This window comes from Hippoglossus stenolepis, chromosome 24 (genome assembly GCF_022539355.2).
Source record: "Hippoglossus stenolepis isolate QCI-W04-F060 chromosome 24, HSTE1.2, whole genome shotgun sequence".
In the NCBI taxonomy this organism is placed as follows: Eukaryota; Metazoa; Chordata; class Actinopteri; order Pleuronectiformes; family Pleuronectidae; genus Hippoglossus; species Hippoglossus stenolepis.
This window is the reverse complement of record NC_061506.1, coordinates 2,575,700-2,602,425: the sequence shown is the minus strand read 5'-3', so window position 1 is coordinate 2,602,425 and position 26,726 is coordinate 2,575,700. Positions and strand designations below refer to the sequence as shown.

Sequence of the window (26,726 nt, the reverse complement as noted above, 5' to 3'; positions counted from 1 at the left end):
GACTGTGGCAAAAACAAAAGCACTAAATGGTTATTGTGCACTTTTTTTGACCATCAGCTCAGGTTTTCATTGTTTTCAAATGTTTTATAAATCAGTATTAATCCCAATGCAGCCTCATAGGAGACGTGTTTATTCATGTCTGGATCCAGGTTCTGGTTAATGGTCATATCATCTTCATGGGGAACAGTGTTATTGGTTTTACAGTGTTATAAATTCATTCATCTGACATTGAAAATGTGCTGCTTGTAAAAGTTCCATTGGAGAAATAAAGTAAATGATGTTAGATTCTTTACCTGTTGTCTGTTTGTCTTCACCTCACCTGGTCTGTCAGTTAATGTGGTTGTGACAAATCACAACGTGACGTGACGGCTCGAGGCGGACGAGGGAGATCAGAGATGAGTTTTAACTGAAAATAAGTTGAAGAACTGAAGAGGAAATTAAATATAGAAATCAGTTTACAACCAAACACTGTATTGGGGGGGACTGGTTGAGAGTCACCACCTGCCAGACCAGCTGACCTGCATCCACCTAATGACCAAACTCCTCCCACCACGCTCCAGCTGTGTTTCAATGTCTTCATTGATTTCTCAAAGAAAATTCAGGGATCCTGAAGAAAACGATCAGACCAGTGTTAAAGAGAGTTTGCAGTTTGGTGCAGATCCAAATAAAAATGAGGATGTAGTGAATTTAAATGTGATTTCATAAGGGGACTGTGGGGCCTTGGCGGATGTATAAACTCTAGTGAGTGACATTTATATTTATATATATATTTACAGAGAAAGAAAAATATTAATTTAGGTAAATAAATGTACTTTTAATTAGGGATTACATTTTCACAAATCACATCCTGGAACTTGTTTCTGTCCTGGAAACTGCAGCAACACACCTCGGCCATGTTTCTCTGTGTAGCTGACCGGCGACTCTCTTCCCTTAATTCAGCCGTAAACATATTAGCTGCTGATCTCAATCACATGAGGTGACAGCTGCGTGTCGGTTGGAAAAGTCTGAACCGGTCAGACCCAACAATCAGGACATTCATCTCTGTGTGAACGCTGATCACACACTGTCCATCAGTCAGAGTAAAGTAACTTCCTCCATGAACAGTGACCGCTTCTCTTCCATCTCAAAACAGTGCAGTGGGTCTTTATTTAACATGGTAGTGCTTCTTTTCTTGCATACACATCGTTAGTGATCTGTCACACACTAGATTACATTCAGTATGGCCACGGATAAAACAACTCATAAAACAATCGTCAACATCTCCACACAAATTAAAATCACTTTGGAAAGATATGATAAGATAAAGATATGACACTGAGTTCTTGCACTCTGGTACAGAAGCATGCACTGCAGGTGTTAACAGATGTTAGAACAGCTGGACGCAGACCTTCACTGTGTTTTAAAGTGCTCAGTGAAACCTGTTGATACATGCGATGCTTTACACAAACAGCACTTTTCTTCAAATGACGCCACCGCTAATTTGTTCTGAGAAACAGAACCAGGCGTTTAGATAGTGAACAGTAAAGGACCAGTGTGTGGGACTAAGTCGGATCTCTGGCAGGATCAAATATTTAACCATTATATTTTAATTTGTGTAAAAGTCACCTGAAACTAAGAATAGTGTTTTCGTTACTTCAGAATTAAGTTTTATGAAAATTATGATTTTATTTTTGTAATATGACTTTATTCTTGTAGTATTACAAAGTCGTAATATTCTGTCTTAATTCTCAAAATATTAACACGAGATGCCACTAGCTCCTACACACTGAACCTCTAGGTCAAAGTTTACATGGTCATTTACAGATTGAGTTTGATGACAAATGTCTGAGACGTACGACAGCGTTCAGAAACACTCGTGCAGCATTTTCCTCCTCAGTCCTGACAAATCAAATCCAGTCATTTTAGTCTGAGAACTGGGACATTCACAAAAAAAACAATTCTATTAACGTAAAAAAAAGACCACAGTCTATCATTAGATTCAGAAAAGGTGAGATTATGAATAATGATAGGAGAGAGGGAAAGTGGAAGAAACTATAAAATCTGTAAAATACAAAAATCATGTTAAAAAAAATAAGCAAACTACACAAGAACAAAAATCTAACATCACAAACATACCGACTCAAAACATCACGTAACCTGCTTGGATTAGAAATGGATTCGACATTATCGATTAAAAACATCCCACCCTATCCCACCTTTTTCTTGTGCAAAAATATTTTCCTTCAGGAATGAAAGTCTTAGATATGAAAAGGCGATGGCACATTGATCCTTTCTCAAAGGATGAGCAGTAACAGGTTGAAGGAAACACACACAACAAGATGAAATCCTACATTCAATCCCCAAAGCCTTTTTTTCTCTGAAGGTGAATTTCTAAGTGCAAATTTTCGAACCGCTCACAAACAGGAGCTGATTCCATCCAGTTTTTGGTCAGATATATTGTCCAGTGTTGAGTGTCACATATTGCAACTTTAATCCTTAATATATTGGTCATTCTTCTGTCATTTATCACCTCTAATGTGTAGTTGTACCGTGACTTCTCTTTTCGTATAGTTTCCATCGTGTGATTGTGGGTTAAGAACCCTGGACAGCGCCGGCATGTTGGACCAGGGTTGTGCTATTGAGAGCGACGGTAACTCCCACATGGCAGCGACATATTCTATTGTTTATTTACCACTGACATAAACTGACCAGTATTTTAATATCAGTTACGAATACTGCAAAAAATGCTTATTTTACACGTGAAACTATACAAGTCTTGTAGAACTTTCTATTTATGTGGCAGCAAAATTAACGATCACGGTTTGTAAACACAAAAAATCGGCAACTTAAAAGATAATATTAGCACGTGTGTGATGGATTGGTCTCTATATGAGTAGAAGATAACTGTTAGCATTACCATCTATGTAATAGTAGAACTAGTTAGAGTAGAAACTCTCCCTATATTAGAAAATCTAGCATCTGATAGAAGCTGGCTAACCCTCAATGAAACAGCAACCAATGGCAAAATGGCAAAAGCTACTTTCTGTAATGTATTCAGACCTAAAAGTGAGAAACACCATGAAATCTATAGATGCATATCATTGTCATATCATCAGGATTGAGGATCATGACTAGGTGAGCATCCTTTACTGTTGTTGTCCAGCCGATATGACCATTTTAATGCTACATATGGCCGCATCATATGAGTTCCCACTGAAAACAGTAACACAACCTACTTTTGACCACTCAGTTGGCCAAACGCTCGTGAAAATTACGTCTTGAGACCATTGCATCTCCAGCATTAGCTTCTAGAACTCAATACGCCCACTTGTACCACCCATAGAAGTGCAACTGAATACAATTTAAAAGGAACGTGAAATAGGACCATGAGAGCGATTATTAGGTCCCTGATGATTCCACTTTCAAAAATGACAACCTGCATGACAAACATTTAACAGGAAAAGTTTGGTCTTTGCAGTTTTAGGTGCATTAGCAACAACTCTGGTCCATGGACTGCGCTGGCTTTCATTCTGGTCCGTTTTCTTCCCTTAAACGATGGTGAAGTCTTCAAAAAGAAGTTCGTCGTGGCACAACAACTTCCCTGTTGTTGATTTCACCACGTTTCTTGAAAACAACCAGTTCTTGTGCTCTGGACTTGGTCCTCAGCCATCTTTCATATAGTACCACTCAAGGGCACCTGCTTCGATGAAGTCGGGGAGGCAAAATGGTGACGCAAATGTAGACACTCGTACAAAGGACCGACACTTAGATGTCGGCCCTTTGTACGCTTAATTCTGTGGGGTGCAGAAATATGTTTGCGACCCGCAGTAATAATTTTGTGGCGTGGAATAGTAGTTACTGTGATGATGGTGGTGGTAGTTGTTGTTCTGTGGGGTGGAGTAGTAGTTGTGGTGGTGACTCTGGACGTTCCCGTAGGCAAAGAGCACAGGGGCGGTGGAGGGTGGCGGCTGATGGGCTGACGCAGCGCCCGCCGTCGGAGCCCCGTTACATTGGATGGATCCGTACCAACTGGACGCACCCAGCTGGGGCGTGCTGGAGAGGAGGCTGAGAGGAAAACGAAGAATTAATCAGTGACCGTATTGACTTTTCAAGTTTCCTTGAAAAACCGATACTCGACTGTGCTTGTGCTTGTTGTGCCCACCTGGCTCGATCAGCCCGACTGTTGATGCTTCTGGACAGGTCGTCGTCACTGTCGTACCGTCGAGGGTTGTCAAAGAAATACGTTCTGGAGCTGAAACTGTGGCTGTTGATCATCCCTCCGGCAGTCTGAGGGATACGATGGATGTTCAAGCATCTTCAAGGCGAACACAATGAGAAAGTTCACAGCTCGTTTTGGGTTTTTAACGGATTCTCTTACCAGGTTTTGGTTGGGTCGCTGGACTCGGAAGAAAACCACAACTAAGCTGGTGGGTAGCAGCTCCCAGAAGAAGGAAATGATCCCAAACACGATGTAGGCTTCACCGCTGATCTCCTGCATGTCAGCCTGAAACACACACACACACACACACACACACACACAGTTTAAAACCAGGCTTCCCCCTGCCTCCAGTCTTCATGTGAAGCTTTTCCTTTTTGTGTTATATATCATTGAAAACACAGGTGATCAGGCTGCGTTCTCCATCTGAGAATAATGTTGAGATGCTGAACTGACAGCTGTGATACAGACAGATTAAAGGAATCATTTCTAATGTCAGATTACACACACACACAATGATGGAACCCTTTCTAATGGGCTGTCCATCTCAAGGCCTGAGCCCTGATGTAGGTCAGAACACACACACACACACACACACACACACACACACACACACACACACACACACACACACACACACACACACACACACACACACACACACACACACACACACACACACACACACACACACACACACACACAGTTATTTATAGCCAAATGAAGCCCTTTACCCATCAAGCATTGCTTTCCCAAATCTCCTCAACACACACACACACACACACACACACACACACTTGATCCATTACCTGATCAGAACCACTGTACCAGCCGCAGTTAAAGGGACTGGGTCGGTCCTGTGGTGACAAAACCACCACCACCAGGTTGTAACAGGCCCTGGACGTGAAGAGGAGAATCACCACGGCTCCGACAGCGGTCGCCTGACACACTGACGTACCCTGCAGGAAGAGGCACTGGGCTTATTGCAGGCGTTTAGGCTCATGAATCAGAACTGAATGTCAGATATGGGCCACAGATGTGATCCACCAATATGACTGAGGCCTCTCTGTGACTGAAATGAGAAACTTCAGGCCAGAAATTGAATTTGATGTGAGGTAAATGTAAGCGTCTCTGCTTGCCTGAGTCATGAGTCACATTCATTGTATTCTACTGGGAACCCACAGTTCATGCAAACATGAGGGCTTTCTGTGCTTTTAACTTGAAATTTCATACATGCTAAGATTAATTTTCTAATTTTCTACAAGACAGAGTCCAGAGCTACGACAGATTAGGGCCACTTAAATAAATAGGATTTTCTGAGGTTTCATTTCTCAGCACAAAGCTACAGTACCATTATCTGATGAATTCCCGGTTTTACCTTAGATTCAAGGTAAACGTTAGCAGAGGACATCTTGGCAATCTTGAAGATGCAGACGGCCAGAGAGACGGCACACAAGACGAACAGGCTGTCGCTGATCAGAACTCGGGCCAACACTGCATGTCGGATGCCCCCATCACTGCAAAGAGGAGGATATCAACTCGCTATAATAATCACACAAACTCATTATATTCACAAATACACTGATATGTATTGATCACAGTTTTTTGTTTTGTTTACCTCGGTGATTCTGAACGCTCCAGAGCTCCTTGCACTAACAATGCACAAGTTAGATTCACCACCAGGAAAAATATACTGAGACACAGGAAGAACAACCGTAGAGGAACCCTGGAAAATACAGTTAGAGGAGAAGGTTTTATTCAGACTTTCTGGCTTTGACAACACAGAAAAAACCATAAGGTCAAAACAGAGACAGGACTCACTTGTATTTGGTGAGCTCTGGGGAATACTTGGCTTTGGCCTTAAACATCACCTGAACGCAGACAAGAACTAATATTATTATAGACATATATAATTTGTCTTCAGGGGAAATATCAACTGGCTGCTGCTCTGTTGCCAACATGTTATGTGGGACACTGACCTCCACTGATCTAGTTCACTCACTTCCTGACATGACCTTTTACTTTTGAAAGATGTTTAATTAAATATTAACTAAACTAAGCTGCACAAACACACAGGTAAATAAATAGTTTAAAAGAATATTACCTTTAAATTATCAGTCTCATTCAAGGTGTTATTCATAGTCATAAGGTTTAGGGTGAGGACTCATCACAAACAAAGTATTTCCACACATGCATGTGAGTGTCAGATGGTCGCCTGTGAGTAATGACGCTTCAAGTTCCCCCTGAACTCCTGAAAACACAGTGCAGTGTCATTCTGTCTCATACAGAGACACTTTAAGAGAGTGGTTCACAACCTCTATGCTCATGTTTCCCCTTTAGACAAAGATATTGCTTCACACACCATTTCTTTGAAAACAAATATGGAGGGACACATTCTAAAGTCGTTCCACAATCTAACCCCCACAATTGAAAGCACATTTGCTTGTGCAGAAGTGAAACAGTGAGTTGTGACATGTGAAATCAAAGGAAAACCACGAGTGCACCGTTGCAGTGTCAGCACTTTTGCAGAATCAGGTCACACAGACAGTGCACAGTCTTACCTGTGTGAAGTAGAGGTTGAGCAGGCAGAGAGTGAAGAACTGCAGGCAGACAGGGCAGCAGTACAGCAGCCAGTAGGCCAGGGGCTGCAGCTGGTTGGCCTGCAGCACATTTTTGAAGTAGAAGGAGAAGAGGGTGGTCCTGAGCGCTGCCCACAGCAGGCACAGGAACAGAAACACGCTCTGGAAACTGAAGCGCTTGTGTCCGTAGTGCAGAATGAGCCAGAGCTGCAGGTAGACGAAGAGGAACAGGACGGAGTAGAGGACAGTGTAGACAGTGGTGAGGCTGAGCTCCAGTGTTGGGGAGGCTGCAGCTCCTCCAGGGGACCCCTCCAGGGAGGTAAACAACCCGGAGGGGAGCTCCTCTCCTGCGGGAAACATCTCCACTAACACATGGGCAGCCTCAGACGCTAAAACTGGGTCAGACCTGGGCTTAGATCATCGTGGATGACAAAAAAACAAGACGAGTGGAAATGGCAAGATGCTCATTCTAAAAACAAGTGGCATAATAAAACTGCGCTGTGGGTTTGAATCCAATAAATTAAAAACAACAACAGGAGAGAGAGAGAAGGAGACAGAGGGAGAGAGGTCTCTGTGTTGTTCTCTGCAAAAACAACTTGAGGGGGCAAAACCTCCAGATCAGCTGTGATGCACTTTTATACCCGCCCCTTGCTCCAAATTCAAAGAGAGAAACTGGCCCATCTATGATCGCCATTTTGGCTCAAGGCTCCATTCATTCTCATGCGCAACAGCTGATTCCAGAGCCACTGATTCTAGCTAGTTTCCGAGCAAGAAGTTCCGCACACTCCCACTCTGCTAGCGCGCCACCCTATTGGTCGACTCTACAGCCCAACCTCCGCAGCACCCTCGCCCCATTGGCTCACGGTGATGTCAGCTGTGGAAGCGTCCCGCCCTCGCAGGCTAATTGGTCAATGTCATTGTGGGCGTTCCTCACAGAAGCGTCAAAACACCTCGGCAAGCTGAGGAAGTGAATACCTTCAAAATAAAAGGATGTAATGTTGGTATTCACAGAGAAACAGCCTATAGAGGCTCACAAATCGAACACAACTACCCCTCATAGTTTAAATTTAAAATGACTCCCGTGTTTTGCGCATGAACTCCTCAACACTGCACGATAAATTTTCCGATCAAATATTTTATTTTGAAACAATAACAGGAAACCCTATTCTAACTCTGCTGCTCTTTCGCCGTTTCTCGTAAAGTTTGAGACATTTCTCAGTTGTCGCTGCGCAGTTTGGCGAAAAACAACCTTTCCGACTATCTGTCCATGTGCCTACAACTCCCATCGACATGCATCCTCCATTTTTACACGTTTTAACGCGAGCTAGCTCCGATAACCACAGGCTAACATAAACAAACATCAGCTAGCAAGCCAAGCTAACAAGTTAGCATCAGCACCACTGATAACTAAAGCCCTTTCTGGACTTTAATCTGGACTTTAACACCATCGGGACAAACATTGCTCAAAGTTGCAGTTTACAATGTCTTCATATACAAGTGCAAGTGGGGGTTTGCAACTCAGAAAAACGAAAGTTGAACTTTAACCCTACTTCCGGCTTCCTCAGGTAACAGTCAGCTGGCATCCTTTGCTTTGCTACCTTTTGTGTCCATTTAAAAGACTGAATATACGAAGCAGCTATGGGATGATGATGAGGATAAACAGGCAACATCCAGAAAGTATCACATGAATAATCTGTGTTTTCTTTCTCACTTTGGAACATCTCCCCCTCCAGAGATCTTCTGCACCATGTGGATGTGCATGGCTGCTCTCCTGCTGTGGATGAAGTCAGGAGGATGTACAGAAAGGGCCAACACCTCCGAGCTGGTTGAGTACACCGCCCTGGACTTCTATGAGAAACTGCACTCTGGGAAGATGATGTTTATCTACTTTGAGCAGAAAGGTGAGAAGCTCGACGCTGTTCTTCACATGGAACTTGTTCTTTGTGGAGTCAGTGATGTTCCTGTTGGACCAACTACTTCTCACACATGTCAGCAACTATGTCAACAGCCAAGTCAGCTTGGGACAACATCACATAACTGTTACTGGTCCCTTTCCAATCTATATCTTCTTCAATTTATAACAACAAAAAGAAATACGAGCCGTGAACTCTGTCTTCTATTTGGTATTTAAAGCTTCGATCTACAGCGTTAGTTTCTGCTCCCTCTATCTCCAGTGTCTCCGACCATCTCTCTCTTCTTGGTGGAGCTGGAGATGTCTGCTGAAGTTCTGCACGACTATGGCGTACTGGTCGGCAAGGTAACTACTCCTACTGCAGTATCAGTGCTATGTGCTGCATCTGTCAAACATCTATACAAGTTTTCAGTGCTTCTATATTCAGACACAGAAGCTGGTAAGAGACTGTTGCAGATCCTTCACTTTGCTTTCTTTCTGTTCAGGTTAACTGCAATAAAGAGCCGGTTCAAACGTACTGCACAGACGAGAGGCTCCTGCATTCAGCTTTTCTGTTCAGGTAGGTTGTGTAAGCAGGAAGTACAGTGGTGGGTCACAACATTCAAGAAATAATTTACTACTTACTAGTAGTAAATTATTTCTTCTATCACTGTCTGTGACTATGTTTCTGTGTCAGGGGGGGTAAGGAGTTCCTGGGTTTGGATTTGGACACTGTGTTCGACGTCAACTCCATCGTCTCTGAAGTCCTGTTGTAAGTAAATATCACTCTATTTTTTGTATCTTCCAACATAGAAGCTACTTTCCTGAAATGATAAATGACAATATTGTGTTGTGAAGGATAAATGATGAATTTAAAGTCGTGGAAAATGATGAAGCATGGTTCTGTTTTAATCAAATCAGCGTTTGTGTTTCTTCCTCTCGCAGCGCCATCCTGCGTGAAGAGGTCAGGTACGTGCACACAGACGCAGACCTCTTGGCCATGGAGAAAGCCGTCCGGGGGCAGAAGAATATTGTGCTGGGCTACGTGCGCAGTCTGGGAACACAAGGTGTGAACGGGGAGGAGAGGGTGGATCGAATGTCGAGTGAGAGTGGTTGTATATTGGCATCATGGAGATGATCCCACTGACGTATTTAACAGCTGATTCACTGATTGTTCTGTGTCAGGCTGCAGCTTGTGTTTGACTGATTGACTTGAATGACTCATCACTTTAATTGCATTGTCTTTGCTGATTACGTCACGTCAGAGCACAGATCAATGATGGAGACGGCGTATGTGTACGGATCCATATACCAGTTCATCCTCATAACAGGAGGACCAGTCCTCAAACATTTAGGGTACAAGTCTTTTTCCTTTACTCTTCTTTTCTCCGAAACATTTCACGTGTCACACAAAAAGTTTGAATTGACTGTGTCTCTCCCTCTCTCTCCCTCCTTCAGTGTTAATGAATCGTCTCACTCGTCTCAGGTGTGGTTCCTCCACTGTAGAGTTCACAGTGGCTTCATGACCCCTATGACCTCTGAGCGCTGCCCATTGACCCGCATGAGGAAACCTCTGTCCGTCCTCAGCCTCCACTCTTTCCTGCAGCTCATGGAGGCTCCACTGGTGGTAAGTAGGACGACAGTGTTGAATGACTGGGGAGATCTCAATACTTATGGAAACATTTAGTGGTTTTCACGATTTTTCATTCATCTTTTAAAAATAGTGTTCAAATTGATCATTGTTCCATTTCAGCACAAATCAAGAGAATGTGAATTTGAACTATTTATATGTTCATAAAAATAATAACATTTATTAACATTTGTGTTTCTCAACCGCCAGTCTGAAGTATACAAAGACCCCTCCATGGTCCCGCCCCCTCAGTTCCCCTACCAGCAGACCCCCCAGGTCTTCCTCTTCTCCCGTCCCGAAACCGCACACCTGGACCTGGACACAGCCACCACTCTGGCCTGGAGGCTGCGGGGCATTGCCCTGGTGCTGCTCGTACACAGGTGTGTGGTGCAAGACATCTTTTGAGGATTACTCTTGCGTTCTCTTACTTCTTAATACTTAAGAATTACCTCAGGTTTGTTGCTTTATTTCTCTGACAAAACAGTCTGAATTAACCGTGTGTGTGTGTGTGTGTGTGTGTGTGTGTGTGTGTGTGTGTGTGTGTGTGTGTGTGTGTGTGTGTGTGTGTGTGTGTGTGTGTGTGTGTGTGTGTGTGTGTGTGTGTGTGTGTGTGTGTGTGTGTGTCAGCCAGAGTCCTTCAGTGAAAACCCCTGATGAATATAATGCTGCTTACAGGCTGCCCGAGAAGGTGAGAAACCATATAAACAAACTAAATCACTCATTACTTTTACTAATGTGTGCTGATTGTGTGTGTGTGTGCACCAAGAGTTTAGAGGTGAAGTATCTGCACTTACACAACCTCGATGAGGTGATGGAGCTCTTTACACTTCAAGAGAAAGAGGCAGAAGAGGAGGAGGATGAAGAGGAGGGCGAGGATGAGGAGGAGGACTCAGATCTTGGTAAAGTGTCTAATAGTAAAATAAAGTGAATAACAGTGAAGAATAAGGAACTATAATGTAAATGTGTGTGTTTCTGTGTCGGCCTTCAGCCAAGCTGGACGATGAAATCGCTGCGTCCGTCTACAAAACCAGAGGCAGCTTTCTGGACATTGACTCAATCACCCAACTAACCTCTGACAACTTCCACACTGCAGTAGCACAAAACAGCCTCACCGTGGTGCTGTTCTACCTCAAATGTAAGACCCAGTCTGGCCTGTCAGGGAAGGTGGGCAAATGATTATGAACAACTAATAAATGTGGATGGAACTGATTGTAGATGCTGTTTCTCACCACCAGGGGATGCTGTTTCAATGGCTGTGCTCAACTCTCTCATTGAAGTTGCAGAAAGACTTGAAGGTGAGTCCAGCTGCAAAGTCCAGATATGAACTATCTCTAAATTTAATTGTGGATTTATAACCTCTGGTCTTTTTTTAAAATGATGTCAGTATCTCATTAAGTGATCTTATGCAGATGTTTGACTGATCAATATCATTTTTCCAGACTCTGAGGTCGACAATGTGCAGATGAGCTCAGTCGACTGTGGAGAGTGGACCGACCTCTGTGCTGCTCAGTCAGGCTCATCTCTCCCGGCCCCGTTCAAGCCAATCACAGCCTTCCCCAGCGTCTGGGTCTTTCACCCCCAGGTGTCGGCGCGGCACTACAGCGGCATGCTGGGTAGCGAGGCGCTGCATCGCTTCATCGTGCTGTGAGTTTTCTAACAGTCATAAGAAAAAGATGAGTCTCAACTGGAGTTAAATGATATGAAATTACATTATTATTTTGATCAAATAAAGCAAATCTGGATCATTTCGCCTTTGCTGCTCAGATTTGGACTTTTCTGTTTTTCTAATGTGTCTCTTGAGAGAAACACAACTTTACTAAAGCAACATTGCATTCCTGTTGTATGCGTTTAATTATGTTTATTATTGTTTTAGGGAGCACAGTCACTGCTTATCCAAGCAATTACACAGTGGAGAACATCACAAATCAAAGTCCACAGCTTTAAAGACGTCTTAAACATTCTGTTGAACCTTAAATCTCCACATATGATAAAGAGGAAACATCCTGCCCTCCCCTGCAGGGATGTTTGTCTTGGCCGCTATTAGAGCTGCACCAAGTTAAACAGTTCCTAAGAAAAATAACCGATACTGAAAACGACTGAACAAAGTAGAAAAGACGTGATTATATCAGAATCATTATGTTGTTTCTCGTCACAATTTATCTTCTGTACCTCAGAAAAAACAGGGAACACAGGAAACACGTCAACATATTCAAAACATAAATTAGTTTAATGAGTTCGGAGGAAAAACGGCTGCTGCTCTTACAGAACTCAACATGTTCTTGGCTTTATTGAAACCAACAGCAGGACAAAAAACAAAAAGCTTCTCAGGGAACATCTTGGGAATATATCTCAAGTCTGCGGGATTCAGAGTCAATGGGTAAACTCATCTGCTGTAATTTGATTTGTCCCTTAATCACCCAAGGATTTAAATATGGTTTTTCCTCTTAACAAATAGTTCTTTATAAATCTAAAAAAAAAAATTAAATGTTTGTGTAAACTTTGCGGTTTAACCAGGAGCTGCTCAGCCTCGCCCACACTACTGACCACAGAGGAGGAAGTGGCATCATTTCTACAGGGAGTGCCTCACCCGGAGTTAGCGGGGTACAAGCCCGACAGAGTACTGGGACTGTTTCAGTCACCAACACATGCAGGTAGGAGGCTGTGAGTATGTGTTGACCACCTCACTGGCTAATAATACATAAAAAAGTAATAACAATAATCTTTATTTGTATGGCACTTTTCTAGAGGATGGAACAAATCGAATTCAATAAAACATTTGACTTAAACAAGATTGAATATGGTTTAAGAAGGGATGTGATGGTGTGATGCTTCTCTCTCTCACCAGGTGCACCAGTGTTTACTGAAGCAGCAGAGTCACTGAGAGGAGAGGTGCTAACTGGACTGCTGACAGATGGACTGGCAGAGAAATGGTAACGGCTCTGATTCCCCTTTAACATCGATCGGGAGTGATTTCGATCATAAGATCAGGCAAATTTGTAAATGCATCTAAAAAGCGTCCTGAGATACGATCACTCAGACCTGTTATTCAGCAATATACGACAATTCTGCAACGAACAACCAAATGTGTCCTGGTTAAACACGTGACATGTATACGTGAATAGTCATGTGTTGTGTATTGAAATTTGATTGTGTTAAATAATTCTTTGATTTAATCGTGTGTGTGTATATGACGGTGTGTGTGTGTGTGTGTGTGTTGTGTTTGCTGCTCAGGGCCGCAGACCACAGCGTGGACCTTCCTGCAGTGTTGGCGTTCCCCTCCTGGAGGACACCCACTCGTCCCTCCACGCTGCCTGTGTCGTCCTCTGCCAAGGAGCTGCTCTCCCACATCCACACTGCTCTGCTCCATCCAATGGTAAATCACACTGTGTTTATATTTCTCTCTGTGTTGTACACTTTTTTTTTTTCTACGGGAAATACTAAAAAGAAAGTGACCGTTTTCCTACAATTACCTGATTAGAAGTAATAACTTAAGTGATAGAAGCAAAATTCTACATCCCAAGGTCTCTAAGCTCTGAGCCAGTCTTCATTTATATCCCATGAAAAGGCCCTAAACAAACATAGTGTGTGTTTCTTGGAAGTTTGTGAAAGCCAGGACCGAATTGTTCAGGGTGTCACGGATAACAAGCTCCATATGTGGATTCAGTGTGAACGGGGTTTCTCTGCAAGGTCAGAGAAACGCATCGTGTCCCAGTTTCCTTCGGTTCATGTAAACCAAGATGAAATGAGGTGAAAACGACAAATCTGAAAATCTAGATGTTGCTCAACAACTAAATACAGTAAGAGCAGAAGTCCAAACAATGACACGTTCTGCCTTTTGGTGGTGCTGTTGTCCTCGTTTAATTTGTCCTGGAGCGCAGCAGAGCCTCAACTACGTAAAAGAAGAATTTATTTACATGTAGAAGAGACACAAATTCTTAATATTTATAATAATGTATATAATGTAATGTAATAATAAAATATTTTTGTGTAGTCCATTAATAATTACTAATAGAATATAATAATACAAAAATAATTAATCAGGCCTGTTCCTCTCTAATATTTTAATTCTCTGCTGATATTAAAAAGCAAGTTTAATGCCGTACAGCAAAAAACACTGCTGTGTAAATCTCATCTGTGGTTTGTGTTGATTTTGTAAAAGCACCTGTTTTCTATCCACCTATATAAATATATTTCTTTCTCCTCCTTCTTATCACATCTCTTTTGTCTCCAGCCTGAACTGACGGTGGAAAATCTGCCGTCCTTCTTCTCTCTGGGCAAAGCCCTCCTGCTCCTTTTCGTGGGAGAGGAAGAGGACGAGATCGGGCGGAGGCAGAACCAGGCGCTGGTGGAGGAGATGGGAAGAGTGGTGGAGCTGGGAGACGGGAGGATGGATCGATATCTCGCCTGCTGGATCCACCTGTAAGTGTGATGGTCAAATCATCAACAAATGTAGAGCTTATGAAATGACACTGGTATTTTCCTATATATCTATATTTTGTCGTTGTGTGTCCCAGTGGCCGAACTCCAGCTGGCATGTCGGTCCTGGGGTCCTACCTGGGCTCTATGCCCCCCCTGCCTGCTCTGGTCCTCACCCATTTACCCACTGGAGGTGAGATCTATCAGTACCCCCCCAACACCCCAATAGTGGCCCTGTCTGTGCTGCAGTGGCTCCAGAGGATCGAGGATAAGACAGAGTCTCCTGCAGGTAAGAGGGATATAATGTAATAGAATAGTATAGAAATCCTTAAATGTAAATTAAATTAGAGTTCCTGAAATGAATATAAAATAGTTTCCACCCATAGTAGAAATAATATAATGGTAAAAGCTGGGAAAAGAGTTCCCTACAGCTTGTTAAACAACATGTCCACTCCCATATTGCAGCATCTGTTGCACTTCTGTGCGTCCTGGGAGAAGAATCCCTCACATGTTGCTCTCTCTGAGGTTTCTACGGTTTTTTCCCCCCTGATTGATTTGATTGACTCTGTAATTGCTCCATAAAGTCAGTCATTTGCTTCACAGCTTGTAGCTTTGCAATGAGGCCATTTTAGCACATGCTGTTAAAAATGCATCTGAATGTGTTTTCCAGCTGTTAATACATCGACAATGAGTAATCCAATTAACCTCTCACGTTTACACCCGGTACGGAGGAGGTGGTCCTCTGCTGCAGCAGTGATGCTACTGTCTGCAGCCGTTACCTTCCCACCATATGTTTATAAAAATGGACGACATGACGGCTCCCTGAAAGTGAAGCCAAGTCGTCTCAGTCGCCAGGAAGTGGACAGGCTCTTATCTTGGTGTGTCTCTGCAGGGATGCTGGGTGAAGACAGTTGGCCTCCTGCTGTCAAGTTCTACGAGTTTCTAAAAATCATGGACACGCAGGAACCTGGCTCCGCCCGGCAGCAGGCGCCTGAAGAGGAGGAAGAGGACGAGGAAGAGGAGAATATGGAAGATGATTCATCGTCAGAAGAGGGGACCGATTCCTCCAGCTCTCCTGCTCCTGATGCTACGACGAACACTCACTCTGAATTGTAACAAGTCTTTTATATTAAATGATTATTAAATTTTGACTTTTATCGTCAGATTATTGAATGTCATTTCTTGGAATTTTATTGTCGGATTAGAAAAGATTTAGCAAAAAACACATTAATGAATGACATGACTGTGAAATTGTACAAATATTTTTTTATATTTATACATTTTAGTGTCCTATGTATAGAAATGTCACTCAACACATCTAAAGTTTTAGAGTTTGCTACTGTACATCAGGATCCAAAGCAAACAATGGATGAATTTAAAGGTTAGCAAACAAAATCCATAGAATATCCAAATCCAAAAGTCAAGAATGTAAGAGAACTAGATCAAAAGTCAAAAAGTTTTTCAAAGGTTCATGACGGAGGCAGAATCGTGACATGGTGTTATTTTCTCAGGGGCGTTACCAGAACTGTTCAGTTTCATTTCCTGCAGTTTGACCACAGTCGCTTGTGGTTTTGTGTCTGATTCACTGTGAATCTTCTGCTTTTATGTGATTGGCTGACTGTAATTTTTCTTTTTTTTAAGCTCCAACTTGCAGGAAGTGAGTGTCACGCTGTCGGTCAGTCTTGTCTACTAAATTCCTAATTATCCTTGATAATCAAGTTCCTGAAAATGCTGATCAGCACAAGTCATCTCTTTTACTGTTACAAAGTTATTACCACATCTGCTTTCTCTGTAATAATCACTGTGTAAATTGCAAAGATTGCTGTCAGGTCACTGGGTATTTTTAGCAAATCTTGAGTACAATCTTTTATTTATTTTTAGACTTAAAATCTCTTAAATCCTTGGGCTTTATAAAAAATCGTCTCTAATCTATAAACAATTTAGGACTATATGTGCATATACACTGTAAAAATAATTTGAGCATTTATTTTTTACAACAAACAGTTTTTACAGCTGAAAATGAATTAAAAATAAATGAAATACAAAGTCTAATTAAATGTCAGAAGGAGATAGAATAGGCTGCATCTCATCCTCTTTCAGGAGAAGAACTTCTTAGAATAAAATTCTATTTCCTGCTGAGCCAGGAAGTGACCTCGTTGTGGTTGGGTAAACGTTTGTTGAACACAAGGTCACGTTCCTATTGACGCTAGGTGAGGTTAATTAAAATGATATATATATATATATAGATAGATATATATATATACATATATATGTCGCTGTTGTAACACTCTGAAACAGAAAGGACAAACTGAGGAGAAGCAGAAATGGTAGTTAGCACGAGAGCACAACAGTTAGCTAGCTAGCTAGTTTTTTCAAGTGTTGCGTTCAGCTGCCATGAAGAGGACAGATGTCAACATGGACGCTGTGGTGTTAGAGGACGGACTTGAACTTCAGATAAGGTGAGTTAGTCTCTAATCTGTTTGTCCACATGTACGTCACTTGTTGATTTCATGGAGGATACTCAGTTGTGTCCTCTACTGTGGCTGTTGTGTTGTTTTTTGTGTGTCTGCGTCAGCACAGCAGCTAAAGTATAACGCAGCCTCAAGAATAAGACGCAGCTGAAGTTGTTAACACGCTGTTCACTTTCAAACACAACTTATTTACAGTAGCATGCTGCCATCAGTCGCCATCTTGCATTTCTCACTCTCTCCAGTCTCAACTTGTGCTTGTTCTACAACGCTGCCACCTAGCGGCTCGGAGGAGCCTTTAAATACCAGAACGCAGCACCAGGAATTTGAATATTGTGCCATTTTTCACGTTTTTTCCTGGCGTCTGACATCAATTATGTGTTAATTGTATTTGCATAAGTAAAGTAGTGTATTCTGTTTGAATGCATAAACTGAATTAATCAGTTGCCACGGTAATATCATTATGGTTTCACGACCATTATCAACGTCAGGTGGCGTACTCGACACTTTCAAATGCGTCAAATGTCCTGTCTCAACTTCCTGCACTTAGTTCATTTATCCTCTGAAAGAACAGAAGGCCCCAGTCTGAGCCCTGAGCATTAGAAAAAATATCATTCAAATAATTTAAAGAGGGATTTAAGTGGGATTGTTGCATTTATTTTACTAAATATTCGATCCTAATTATCAAAAAAACAAAAGAACCTGTTAGTCCTGAAGTTGTTAACGGTTCCTGTCCGAGTGTGGATTTCTCCTTCATGAAGTCAGTGTTCAGTTTACAGTGTGGTGTTCAACTCGATCATCTCGTCAAAACTGCAGTGAGCGGAGTGGAAGCACATGATTAACAGTGAAAGGTCTGTTTACCGCTGCTTTTTAACAGTTTGCTCTCCTGCTCGTTGGCAGCTATTTCTGGCAAACTGGTTCCTGCCGGGGGAGCCGAGAATAGAAACAAACACATGAGATAATGGCGTGTTAGGATCTGGTCAGAGAGGTATTTTAGCACAGGTCTACCCGATAACTGAGGAAATGAGCTGCTGTGTGCAGCTGCAGATGATTTGATTAACAAGGCTTTTTGGTCCTTTCTCTGCTGCTTTTGTCTCTTAATGTCCGTGGTTCCGTTTCCTGGTTCAGTGTCTGGCTTCACAGTCGGCTTCTGACCTCATCATTAAAAGATCTCACCCTGAGGCAACACTGAGGCTTTTACCAGCTTCAGACGAGACAGAAGAGAGAATGGGCAGCGTTAGAACTGGACCACCATATTTTATCCCTATGCCTCAGCCAGTGGCCGGAGGCGTCAAGTTTTGGGGTTGTCCGTCCATCTGCTTGTCCAATTCTTTAGAAGAAGAAATAACCAGGGAATTTCCCCAAATTCTATACAAACTTTTCCTTGGACTGAAGGATAAACGGATTGGGTGGTAGAGGTCAAAGGTCACAGTGACCTCATGTTCTTGTGAACGTGCTACATCAGGACACCTGGGACAGACTTGGAGGTCAAAGTTCAAGGTCACTGTGACCTAATAAAACCATTTTTCTATCTTGTGAACATGTCTTAAGAAAGCCTCAAGAGAATCATTTCAGATTTGGCTCAAATGTTCACGGATTAACTGATAAGATTCTGGCGGTCAAAGGTCAACGTCACAGTGACCATAAAAAAGATTTTTGGCCTCTTGAGCATCATATCTCAAATCTGCCTTCAGGGAATTACTTAAATTTTTGACCAGTTGGGAATTTTTTTTGATATATATTTCAGTGGTCAAAGGTCAAAGGTCACGGTGATCTCATTTATTGTGAATGCAGTTTGTCAGAAACACCTGGAGAAACTGAAACTGCTCTGGATGGTGGAGGCCGTCAACCGTCGTAATTCTTTTTCACACTGAGCTCAACACGTGAATTTTATTTCAGATTCTTCAAGATTCGTTTTTCATCTTTTCACAGATACAGTTCAGAGTCGTACAAGCTCGAACATCTGCTGTGTCATTTCCGCTTGAACTAGCCCCAAACCCTGGATTCACACTCTGAAATGAAAATACCACATTGTGGTCTGATGTGTGTGTGCCGGTAGATCCAGGGACACTCACACAAAGTAACTTAAAGTAATTGTATTTGCTGCAGACTGACGTGGGAATCTGTGTAGCAAACAATGCTTAGATTGCCGTTCATTATACTGAGTCAATCCAATTTTGCATCAGCAATGTTTATTCATTTAAAATAGTTAAGGTTACATAACACTAACCACAATGGTTGGCTTCTTCTGTACAGCAGAGTTACCGGAGTTGGAAACAAACACAAGGGCGAGTCGGCACAGGCATGTGGACGAGGTATCAAGCTTGATCGCTAGGACACAGTCACGGAGGCCCAGCGGTATAATAACACACAGATGCGTGAGTGTAAGAATGCAAAAGCAAATATGTGATGATGGTGAGGCAGAAACACGGCAGCACCATGAGGAGACTCTATTTGCTTTGGTGTTTCTCTGGCTTCACTGCTTCTTAAATATATTTGTATACACTGGAAAACAACCGATAACCATGCAGGTCAGGACGCGGTCACGCACTTGGTGCAACTTAGCCGACATTAACTTGGGATTGGATTTGGTCAGTTTTCTCTCAGAGTTGCACGGGTTCAGACAGAAAAGCAGGCAACTTGGGTTTCAGCGTCTTGCCCAAGGACACTTCAGCTGGCGGACTGGAGGAGCAGGGAATTGAACATTAGTGGACAACCCACAAACTTATAAATTTGTGGGTTTTGTCTTTCCTGTCCCATTAATGTCCCCTCAGAGTGTAACTGTGGGCATAAGGATATCGTTTTAATCAGTATGTTTTATTTATCAGCTCCAGAGGTCACAGCTAACATTTGGCCAGTTGACACACTGTGTTGCCGTGACAACCACTCGATTTCCTGCTTCTCTACCGTTAGTCAAAATGAGAATAATAATATGTCACCACGACCTCGTTCAGACCTCAAAATCCGCCAGACGTCCATGAAATTAGCAACAAATGCACAGAAATTCCAGCTGATGATGTCGTAGATGATTATGAGACCTGAGTTGTGTAAGTTTGTGTATAAAATGCGTATTTGTTATGTACTTTCAACCGACCTTTGTCTTTGCAAAGGTCATATTAATCATTTTGTACTTGCTGTCCCTGATGGAAAATGTGTTTCCCCTTGTTACAAAATCTGAAGAGAAGTTGTGGTCAGTTTGAGATTTTCGCTAGTAGGGGTTTTGTCAGAGTAAGTTAGGACATGTAAGCCAACATCATGTCCCAACAATATATGTGTGTGTGTGTGTGTGTGTGTGTGTGTTTGCATTTTTGCATTTCACCAGGGACTGTCTGTCTACGTGTTTTTCTGCATTCTCCCTGATCGTACCAATCTGCAGCCTGTTGTGCCACAAAGGGGAACAGGAAGTTGTCATCACATGGCCATGATGTCACACAGAGGGAGCGGACGCCATGGGACACTAAACACATGCCGTGTTGTGTTTTTCTGTCTTACAGCCGCCACAAAGCTTCACTGTAGGGATCTGTCATCTTTATTTATATCTGTTTCAGACCAAAACCTTGAATGATGGACGACTGACTTTTACTGGAGTTGCCCTGAGTTCCACCTTTCATCTCATGCCTCTTTTATCGTTCTCTTATAAATGACTGTTTCATTAAAGGGATGGTTTGGTTTGAAGTAGTTTTTTTTTAAGTTTGATGATGTGGGAAAGGTAAGCCGAGCTCCGCTGCTGTAAAACTCTGCGATAAAGTCTCTAAAGTGGGAATGTAAACTTTTTAAATTCTCCAAACATGGAGAAACAGTAACGTTTGCTTCAGGGAACAGAGACGTCTGACTTCTCATGTCTGACTCTGTTTACAGGGTCCGGCCAGCAGCCGCTGTCTGGTTTGATCCTCTGTGATGAGTTGGAAGGTTTGTGCTGCTGTGTCCCTGATCGCTGGCCTTCCTGTGGAGGGAAGTAGAGATCAATCCAAAACTCTAAAGACAAGAGATCTGATACTTCTGCTCTGTTTGTGCTTCATATCATGTTCTCTGGGACTGATGTTGCCCCCACAACAGCGTTCTGCAAAGAGTGACAGACTGAGATCTATTCCATTTGCAGCTCTTCAAATTCAGCATGAATTTAAAAGTTTGTTTTTATTGCAGCCTAATTGCAAAGTGGCGAGAGGAGGGAGAGGAAGAGCAGAGGTCAGCATTCCTGTTGGTCCTCGGAGACTCCGAAACGCACAGCAGACAGAACGCAGGCATCGTGAAGCTGCAGAAAGCAGAGGCAGCCAGAGGTCAATTTACTGCTCGCAGTGTTCCAAACTGCTCCGTTTTTAATATAGTTCAAACGCATAGTTTGGAATAGTCACAATGCACTTGTGTGATGTTAAAAGATGTTGGCATCTTTGGAGAGTGAAGTTTAAGACTTAAAGCACATGAGCTGAGGTAGAAATCACCCACCTGTTCTATAGCAGTGCTAATGTGGGTCACCATTTTTCATCCTATAGACCAAGCTGTTTTCAGACATGGCCTCCAGAGGATGTCCGCAGAATCGGGGCCTGACTTTCTGCTGTTTCCTTTCCCACATGGACAACGCAGCAGGAGATTCTCCAGTAAGACGTGTTCACAACAACACAGACATCTCCTGAGTGTTCAGGTGAGGGAGGCAGAGGCAGGAGGTAATGTTTTAATTCTGAATGTGATAACAGAGAAGTTACTCCCAGTCCAACTTTTCATGCATCGTAATCACAAGAAATCCACCATCCAATAAAAATCTGATAAATGAAACTGTAAAAAAGGGAATTTTGGCCATAAAACTCACGAGTACCTCGCTGGCAGGAGATCTGTGGCCGACAGTGGCTCACTGAGGGAATATTCTCCACCTGCGTTGACCAAACCATTTAGCATCACTCCTGCATCAGCAGCTTCCACAGAGGAATGTGTCTTCAGTTCCTTTCCCCCGGTGTTGAGGTTTATCATCTGGGCGGCTGGTAAAGATCACAGCCCTGTAAGTCATCTGTTTATTAGTTTATAACTAATTTTTAACATCATTTATGTTTGCACGTGAATAAAAAACATGCACGTCATTTTCCATACATGGTATTTTTGATGATTTTCTTCCACATTTTTAGCTAATGTGCAGTAAATTAAATATTTTAGAGATTTTAGAGATTTATAAAACAGAACCATACATACCCAGCTTAAGTACCAGCTTTATAGATCTGACTAAAAAACATCCATATGTTCTTTTCTATCCTTGCACATAAAACAGTCTTTGCCAAGAACGGACTCCTGCTGTTTCTGGTTCAGTGGGCGTACTCTACTGTAATCCTGAAGAAGATTCATTTACCTCGTTAGTCTCTGAGAAATGGCTCTTATCCAAAATAAGTTTTAAATGGCAGGATGATGAATTTATCCAAACACGTGTTGTGTGCTTAAAGATAATGATGGTAAATGCCAGACATCTGTTGACCTTCCACAGATACTTTATAGGGATTTCATTACTGACAGTTTGAAGCGGTTAAAGCTGTGTGTTTGTTGTTTTGTTGTCCACTTTGACATTTTAGAGTCAGATAAGGTGTGTTAGTGGGATTATACGTATACGTGTTTACCTTCTAAAGAAGTACGGCTTTGAAATAATCAGCAATGAGGTCAAAGGGAGTTTTATTTGAATTTTTCTTGACATAGTCATGTTCAAATTTAAATTGAACCAATGTCAGCGGGATAGTTCAACTCAGGTGAGACACATCAGGGCAGGTGCACAGGAGACAGGAAGTAAAGCAAGAGTGACACACAAGGTCATGGCTCAGTCACAGTTTTACTTAGAACCAGTAAATGAACCTGCAGCAGAGAAAACATCCTCCTCTTGGTGCCTCTCTCTGTCTCCACATGTAGGACCTGGTAAACATCCTCCTCTGTCTCTGCTTCTCAGGAATGTCCTACACTGTTTATGTTCCTGATGAGAGCGAGCGTGTGTGTGTCTGTGTGTGTCTGTGTGTGTCTGTGTGTGTGTGCCTGCCACCCTTGATAAGCCTAGACAACACTCTTGTCAGAATCACATATGTGTGTGGTAACGGGTGTGTTTAATGACGTCAGAGCTCTCACCTCTCTTTTGTGTCCACATTCCTGTTCAGCCTCACACACACACATATTAAAACGCTCTATTGATACAGTGTTGTGTTTTAGCATGTCATGTGTTGGCCAGTGTGACCGAATCCGTTTTTTCTTGTATAAACATCTGGATACAGATTTATTTGCTGAGCATCTCTATTAGAACCCATCAGAGCCAGAGAGAAACCAAACCACAGCCTTTTCCATATGGAAGGTTTATCTATTAAACTCTTTTATATTAAATCGATTTAAACAGGATCATGTAAACAACAGTGTTCTGAAGCCACTTAGGGGCCGTGGCGTCAGCGAGTTAAAGCAACGTGCACGTGTGAGCGCCCAGTAACAGCTGACTGACGGACCCATTCACTGACTCAGCCATTGATGTATGGGGTGAGGGGTTAAGTTATGCAGCACAAATAGGTTATTTCTGTCATGTATGAGACCCTCTGGGGCATATAAGAGGGGGGGGCGGTAGATCAATACCAGCGTGTTGATCGATGCAAATCCTCCATAGGTCATTTACGGAGCCTTGCATCCGAGTCCTGTCCCCAGCCTTCATTAATCTGATCGATAAATGCTCAATCTAAACTCTGTATGAAACAATGGGTTTATTCCATGTGCAGAGACGCATTCAGGACACATTTTAACACCAAATGTGAACAGACGAGACCTGGAGATGTTCACTGGTGATCAAATCTCTCAGGAGGGATGTTAATACCACGTCTGAACAGGGCAGGACGTTAAAGAGCTCATGTGTGGTGACTGCTCAGTTCATCTTCCAAGTGATGGACTGTATTTATAAAAGGTGGATGATGAATGGAGGTGGAGAGTTCAGGTGACTTCTCTATTTCAGCTGATGTGTTGGTGTATGGAACCATTTGCTTCACCGTGTCCTTGAGAAATGACACAGACACAAATATACTGAGAGAGAGAGTGAGTGGCTGTAAGTTAAGTTTAGTAGAGACAAAACAGAAACGCAGAGATAAGGAGAGGGCTATCGCAATGTATGGACGGCAAGGGATCGGAGGGAAAGGTTGTTTGACAAGGAAAGCGATCAGAAGAAGGTAGATTATAAGGGGAGAACAGAGGAAGCAGTTGGATGGGAGTGGATAAACAGATAACTGGAGATAGTTTAGATGTTTAGAAATAGTATAGCGGGTAAAAAGAAGAGTATGCACCAATATTAATGGTTTGTATCAGCGGCATTTACCGCAGAACATCACATTGCTCAACTAAATGAATGCATGTTTCATCAGGGGACATTTTTGTTGTTTAAGGACCATTTCCTTAAATCCCAGAACATGCTCTGTGCAATAAAAGAGCCCGAGCAGCAGGTCTGATCGAAGCCCTGTGACATATGGTCATAATAAAATAAAAAGCTTACATTCATCAAACTGTCTTACTTTCCTCTGCCAATATCAGGTTGAGCTGCTGTCACATAATCTTTTGATTGATGCACCGTTGCCCTTGTGAGCAGCGTAATCTCCACAACACTTGATTTACTTCTTCTAAACAGAAGTTCTTATTGTGGAGCTTTGATTACTGCTTTTTAGGAAGAAATCTGATGAGGCTGCCAAATTGTAATTGAAGTGGCCGAGCTCACGAGGAGAAATATCACAGGCTCTGCGGTGGATTTTCCCTTTAGCTGTGAGCCTCTCAGGGCTCATCGACCTTCATTCTATTGATCCGCTGCAAACCACCCCCAGAAAGCTTTCTGTTGAAAAGCATTTTCTCATCACAACAAAATGACAGAGTGCCTCATTATGCAACAAATACCCAGATAAAAAAACTGCCCGATCAATGGAGGTACTCTCTGCAAAACAAGATTTCTAACGAATCCTGCTCCGGTGGCACGAAATATGGTGACAGCATGGAGAGAAAGCAAAAATAGAAATACTTGTATGTCATCGTAAACCGATTAAATGGTCAAAATGAGGAAACATGAACATCTCAAATTTGTAATAACAAAGAAGATGTTGCAACTAAATTAGTTAGAACTGTGACTTGGTTTGTAATAAAATTGACTTAGTATCTCGTCATTTTGTTGTAAAAGGAGTTTTTGTTTTTCTCATACGGAGGCAGGCTTCAATAAAAATCCTGTTTTTATTATGAATGCCTTTATGTGGTGTTCCTACTCGGGGTCCGGCCGTAGAAACTCAGCAGAGAGTCCAGAGGTTCTCACTGGGACGTTGGTGTTCTCACATCCAGCCTCTCTGGAGAATGTCCGGAGGTTCTCTGGAGTCCGGTGCGTCTCTGAAAGCAGCTTCAGACAGAATCGAAGCAGAAGTTGTCAAATTGACAGGTGATTTCTGGGAAATGCAGTATAAAAACATTACAGCATAAAAACAAAGATGGAGCCAAAGTGAATACGAGTGTGATATTGAAACCAGACACTGGTTTGCCCACACACGACAAGTCACAAAGCTTCGTTCACGCACTCACACACAAGGCACAGCATCTGATGGCTGCGAGGCTGCGTTCTCCTCCAGTCAGGGAACACGTTAGCGTGCAGTAAGACACTTGAAAACAGATGCAGCCTGCTGTTGTGAGTTAGCAGTAAAGTCTGAGCCGGTCACATCTCAGGCCTGTAATAACAGCCTGCTATCAAGGAGATCATCCCCAAATAATTCCCAGCTCTCTGTGGTTCCTTTTTAAATCAGTGGGGATATTCTATGATTTTCATTTTGTTTTTTGTCTGATAATATGGTATATAAATAGTCAGGATTCATGACAGTTGTGATGAGAACGCCTCAAGAGAACCCTTGTTCCGAGGGAATCTAAACATTCATTAAGACCAGGGTGGGAAAAGGTCAAAGGTCAAGGACTCGGCGGCTTCACAAAACGTGTGTTTAGCCTCTTGAACACGATATTTCAAGTCTGCTTCAAAGAGATTTCTTCAAATATTGACTCAAAAATTATTTGATTTGTAATATAATTTCAGAGCGATTTTTAAGTCAGTCTAAATAAGTTATAAATTATAAACTAAAAAGCTAATATGAAATGTCCAAAGTGTTTTGGTTATAGCTTAAAACAATATTCATCTTGAGAATCTAAAACTGCATTTTACATACCTAAAGCATAATTGTGACATGAAAATCTCTGCAGCTTCATTTACTTTATGCTCATTTGCGGTTTAGTTTTGGAGACGAGACACAACTTGCAATCAGTGACGGTGATTCAGGCTCAGCATGGTCACGAAAACATCAGCAGGAAAACCACAGCAGCATCCGTCCACCGTCAGTCTCTGAAAAACAAACTCTCGCTGTAATGCTCGAATTTATCATCCGTTTATTGGTAGAATTTGACTGTGAGTGCTCGACTAACAGGTTTAGTTTGGCTGCTCAGTGGAAGTGAATTGGAGCTCGAGCATTAGTTTATTCAAGACTCCCACATCTATAATTCTGAGTGCACGCTGCTTTGATTTTGCCTGTTTGTCGGGTTTATTCAAAAACAC

The 26,726-nt window shown here is 42.4% G+C and overlaps 2 protein-coding genes across 3 annotated transcripts; one reads left to right on the top strand and one right to left on the bottom strand.

The window, feature by feature from the left end:
* Nucleotides 1–1,127: 1,127 nt before the first annotated feature.
* gpr137c (G protein-coupled receptor 137c) lies at nt 1,128–7,396 on the bottom strand. Its single transcript, XM_035149982.2, has 8 exons — nt 6,757–7,396; nt 6,017–6,066; nt 5,814–5,921; nt 5,574–5,712; nt 5,005–5,154; nt 4,358–4,483; nt 4,142–4,266; nt 1,128–4,044 (listed from the first exon to the last, which is right to left on the bottom strand). The coding sequence occupies exons 1-8, from the start codon at nt 7,132–7,134 to the stop codon at nt 3,768–3,770; spliced, it is 1,353 nt and encodes a 450-aa protein (XP_035005873.1). The 5' UTR covers nt 7,135–7,396; the 3' UTR covers nt 1,128–3,767.
* A 524-nt stretch (nt 7,397–7,920) lies between these two features.
* On the top strand, nt 7,921–15,862 carry txndc16 (thioredoxin domain containing 16). 2 transcript variants are annotated; one of them, XM_035149929.2, is made up of 20 exons: nt 7,921–8,339; nt 8,508–8,675; nt 8,949–9,031; nt 9,172–9,245; nt 9,363–9,437; nt 9,611–9,732; nt 9,931–10,021; nt 10,124–10,292; nt 10,506–10,675; nt 10,971–10,983; nt 11,062–11,194; nt 11,284–11,430; nt 11,531–11,590; nt 11,735–11,939; nt 12,810–12,946; nt 13,141–13,225; nt 13,527–13,668; nt 14,527–14,714; nt 14,810–15,000; nt 15,604–15,862. In XM_035149929.2, exons 2-20 carry the CDS (start codon nt 8,522–8,524, stop codon nt 15,825–15,827), a joined length of 2,463 nt encoding a protein of 820 aa, XP_035005820.2. In that variant the 5' UTR covers nt 7,921–8,339; nt 8,508–8,521; the 3' UTR covers nt 15,828–15,862. The 2 variants fall into 2 exon arrangements, with proteins under 2 accessions (XP_035005820.2, XP_035005819.2); XM_035149928.2 differs by having other exon boundaries at nt 10,923–10,983.
* The last annotated feature ends 10,864 nt before the right edge of the window (nt 15,863–26,726 follow it).

What these genes read in the sequence shown, in the direction of transcription:
- gpr137c (XM_035149982.2), bottom strand. Translation starts at nt 7,134, where the DNA reads ATGTTTCCCGCAGGAGAGGAGCTCCCCTCCGGGTTGTTTACCTCCCTG. An exon ending in CCAGAGCTCACCAAATACAA is followed by an intron (nt 5,922 to 6,016) that starts GTGAGTCCTGTC and finishes TGTATTTTCCAG; the next exon opens with GGTTCCTCTACGGTTGTTCT. An exon ending in AGTCGGGCTGATCGAGCCAG is followed by an intron (nt 4,045 to 4,141) that starts GTGGGCACAACA and finishes TTTTCCTCTCAG; the next exon opens with CCTCCTCTCCAGCACGCCCC.
- txndc16 (XM_035149928.2), top strand. Translation starts at nt 8,522, where the DNA reads ATGTGGATGTGCATGGCTGCTCTCCTGCTGTGGATGAAGTCAGGAGGA. An exon ending in CTGGTGCTGCTCGTACACAG is followed by an intron (nt 10,676 to 10,922) that starts GTGTGTGGTGCA and finishes TGTGTGTGTCAG; the next exon opens with CCAGAGTCCTTCAGTGAAAA. An exon ending in CTTACAGGCTGCCCGAGAAG is followed by an intron (nt 10,984 to 11,061) that starts GTGAGAAACCAT and finishes GTGTGCACCAAG; the next exon opens with AGTTTAGAGGTGAAGTATCT.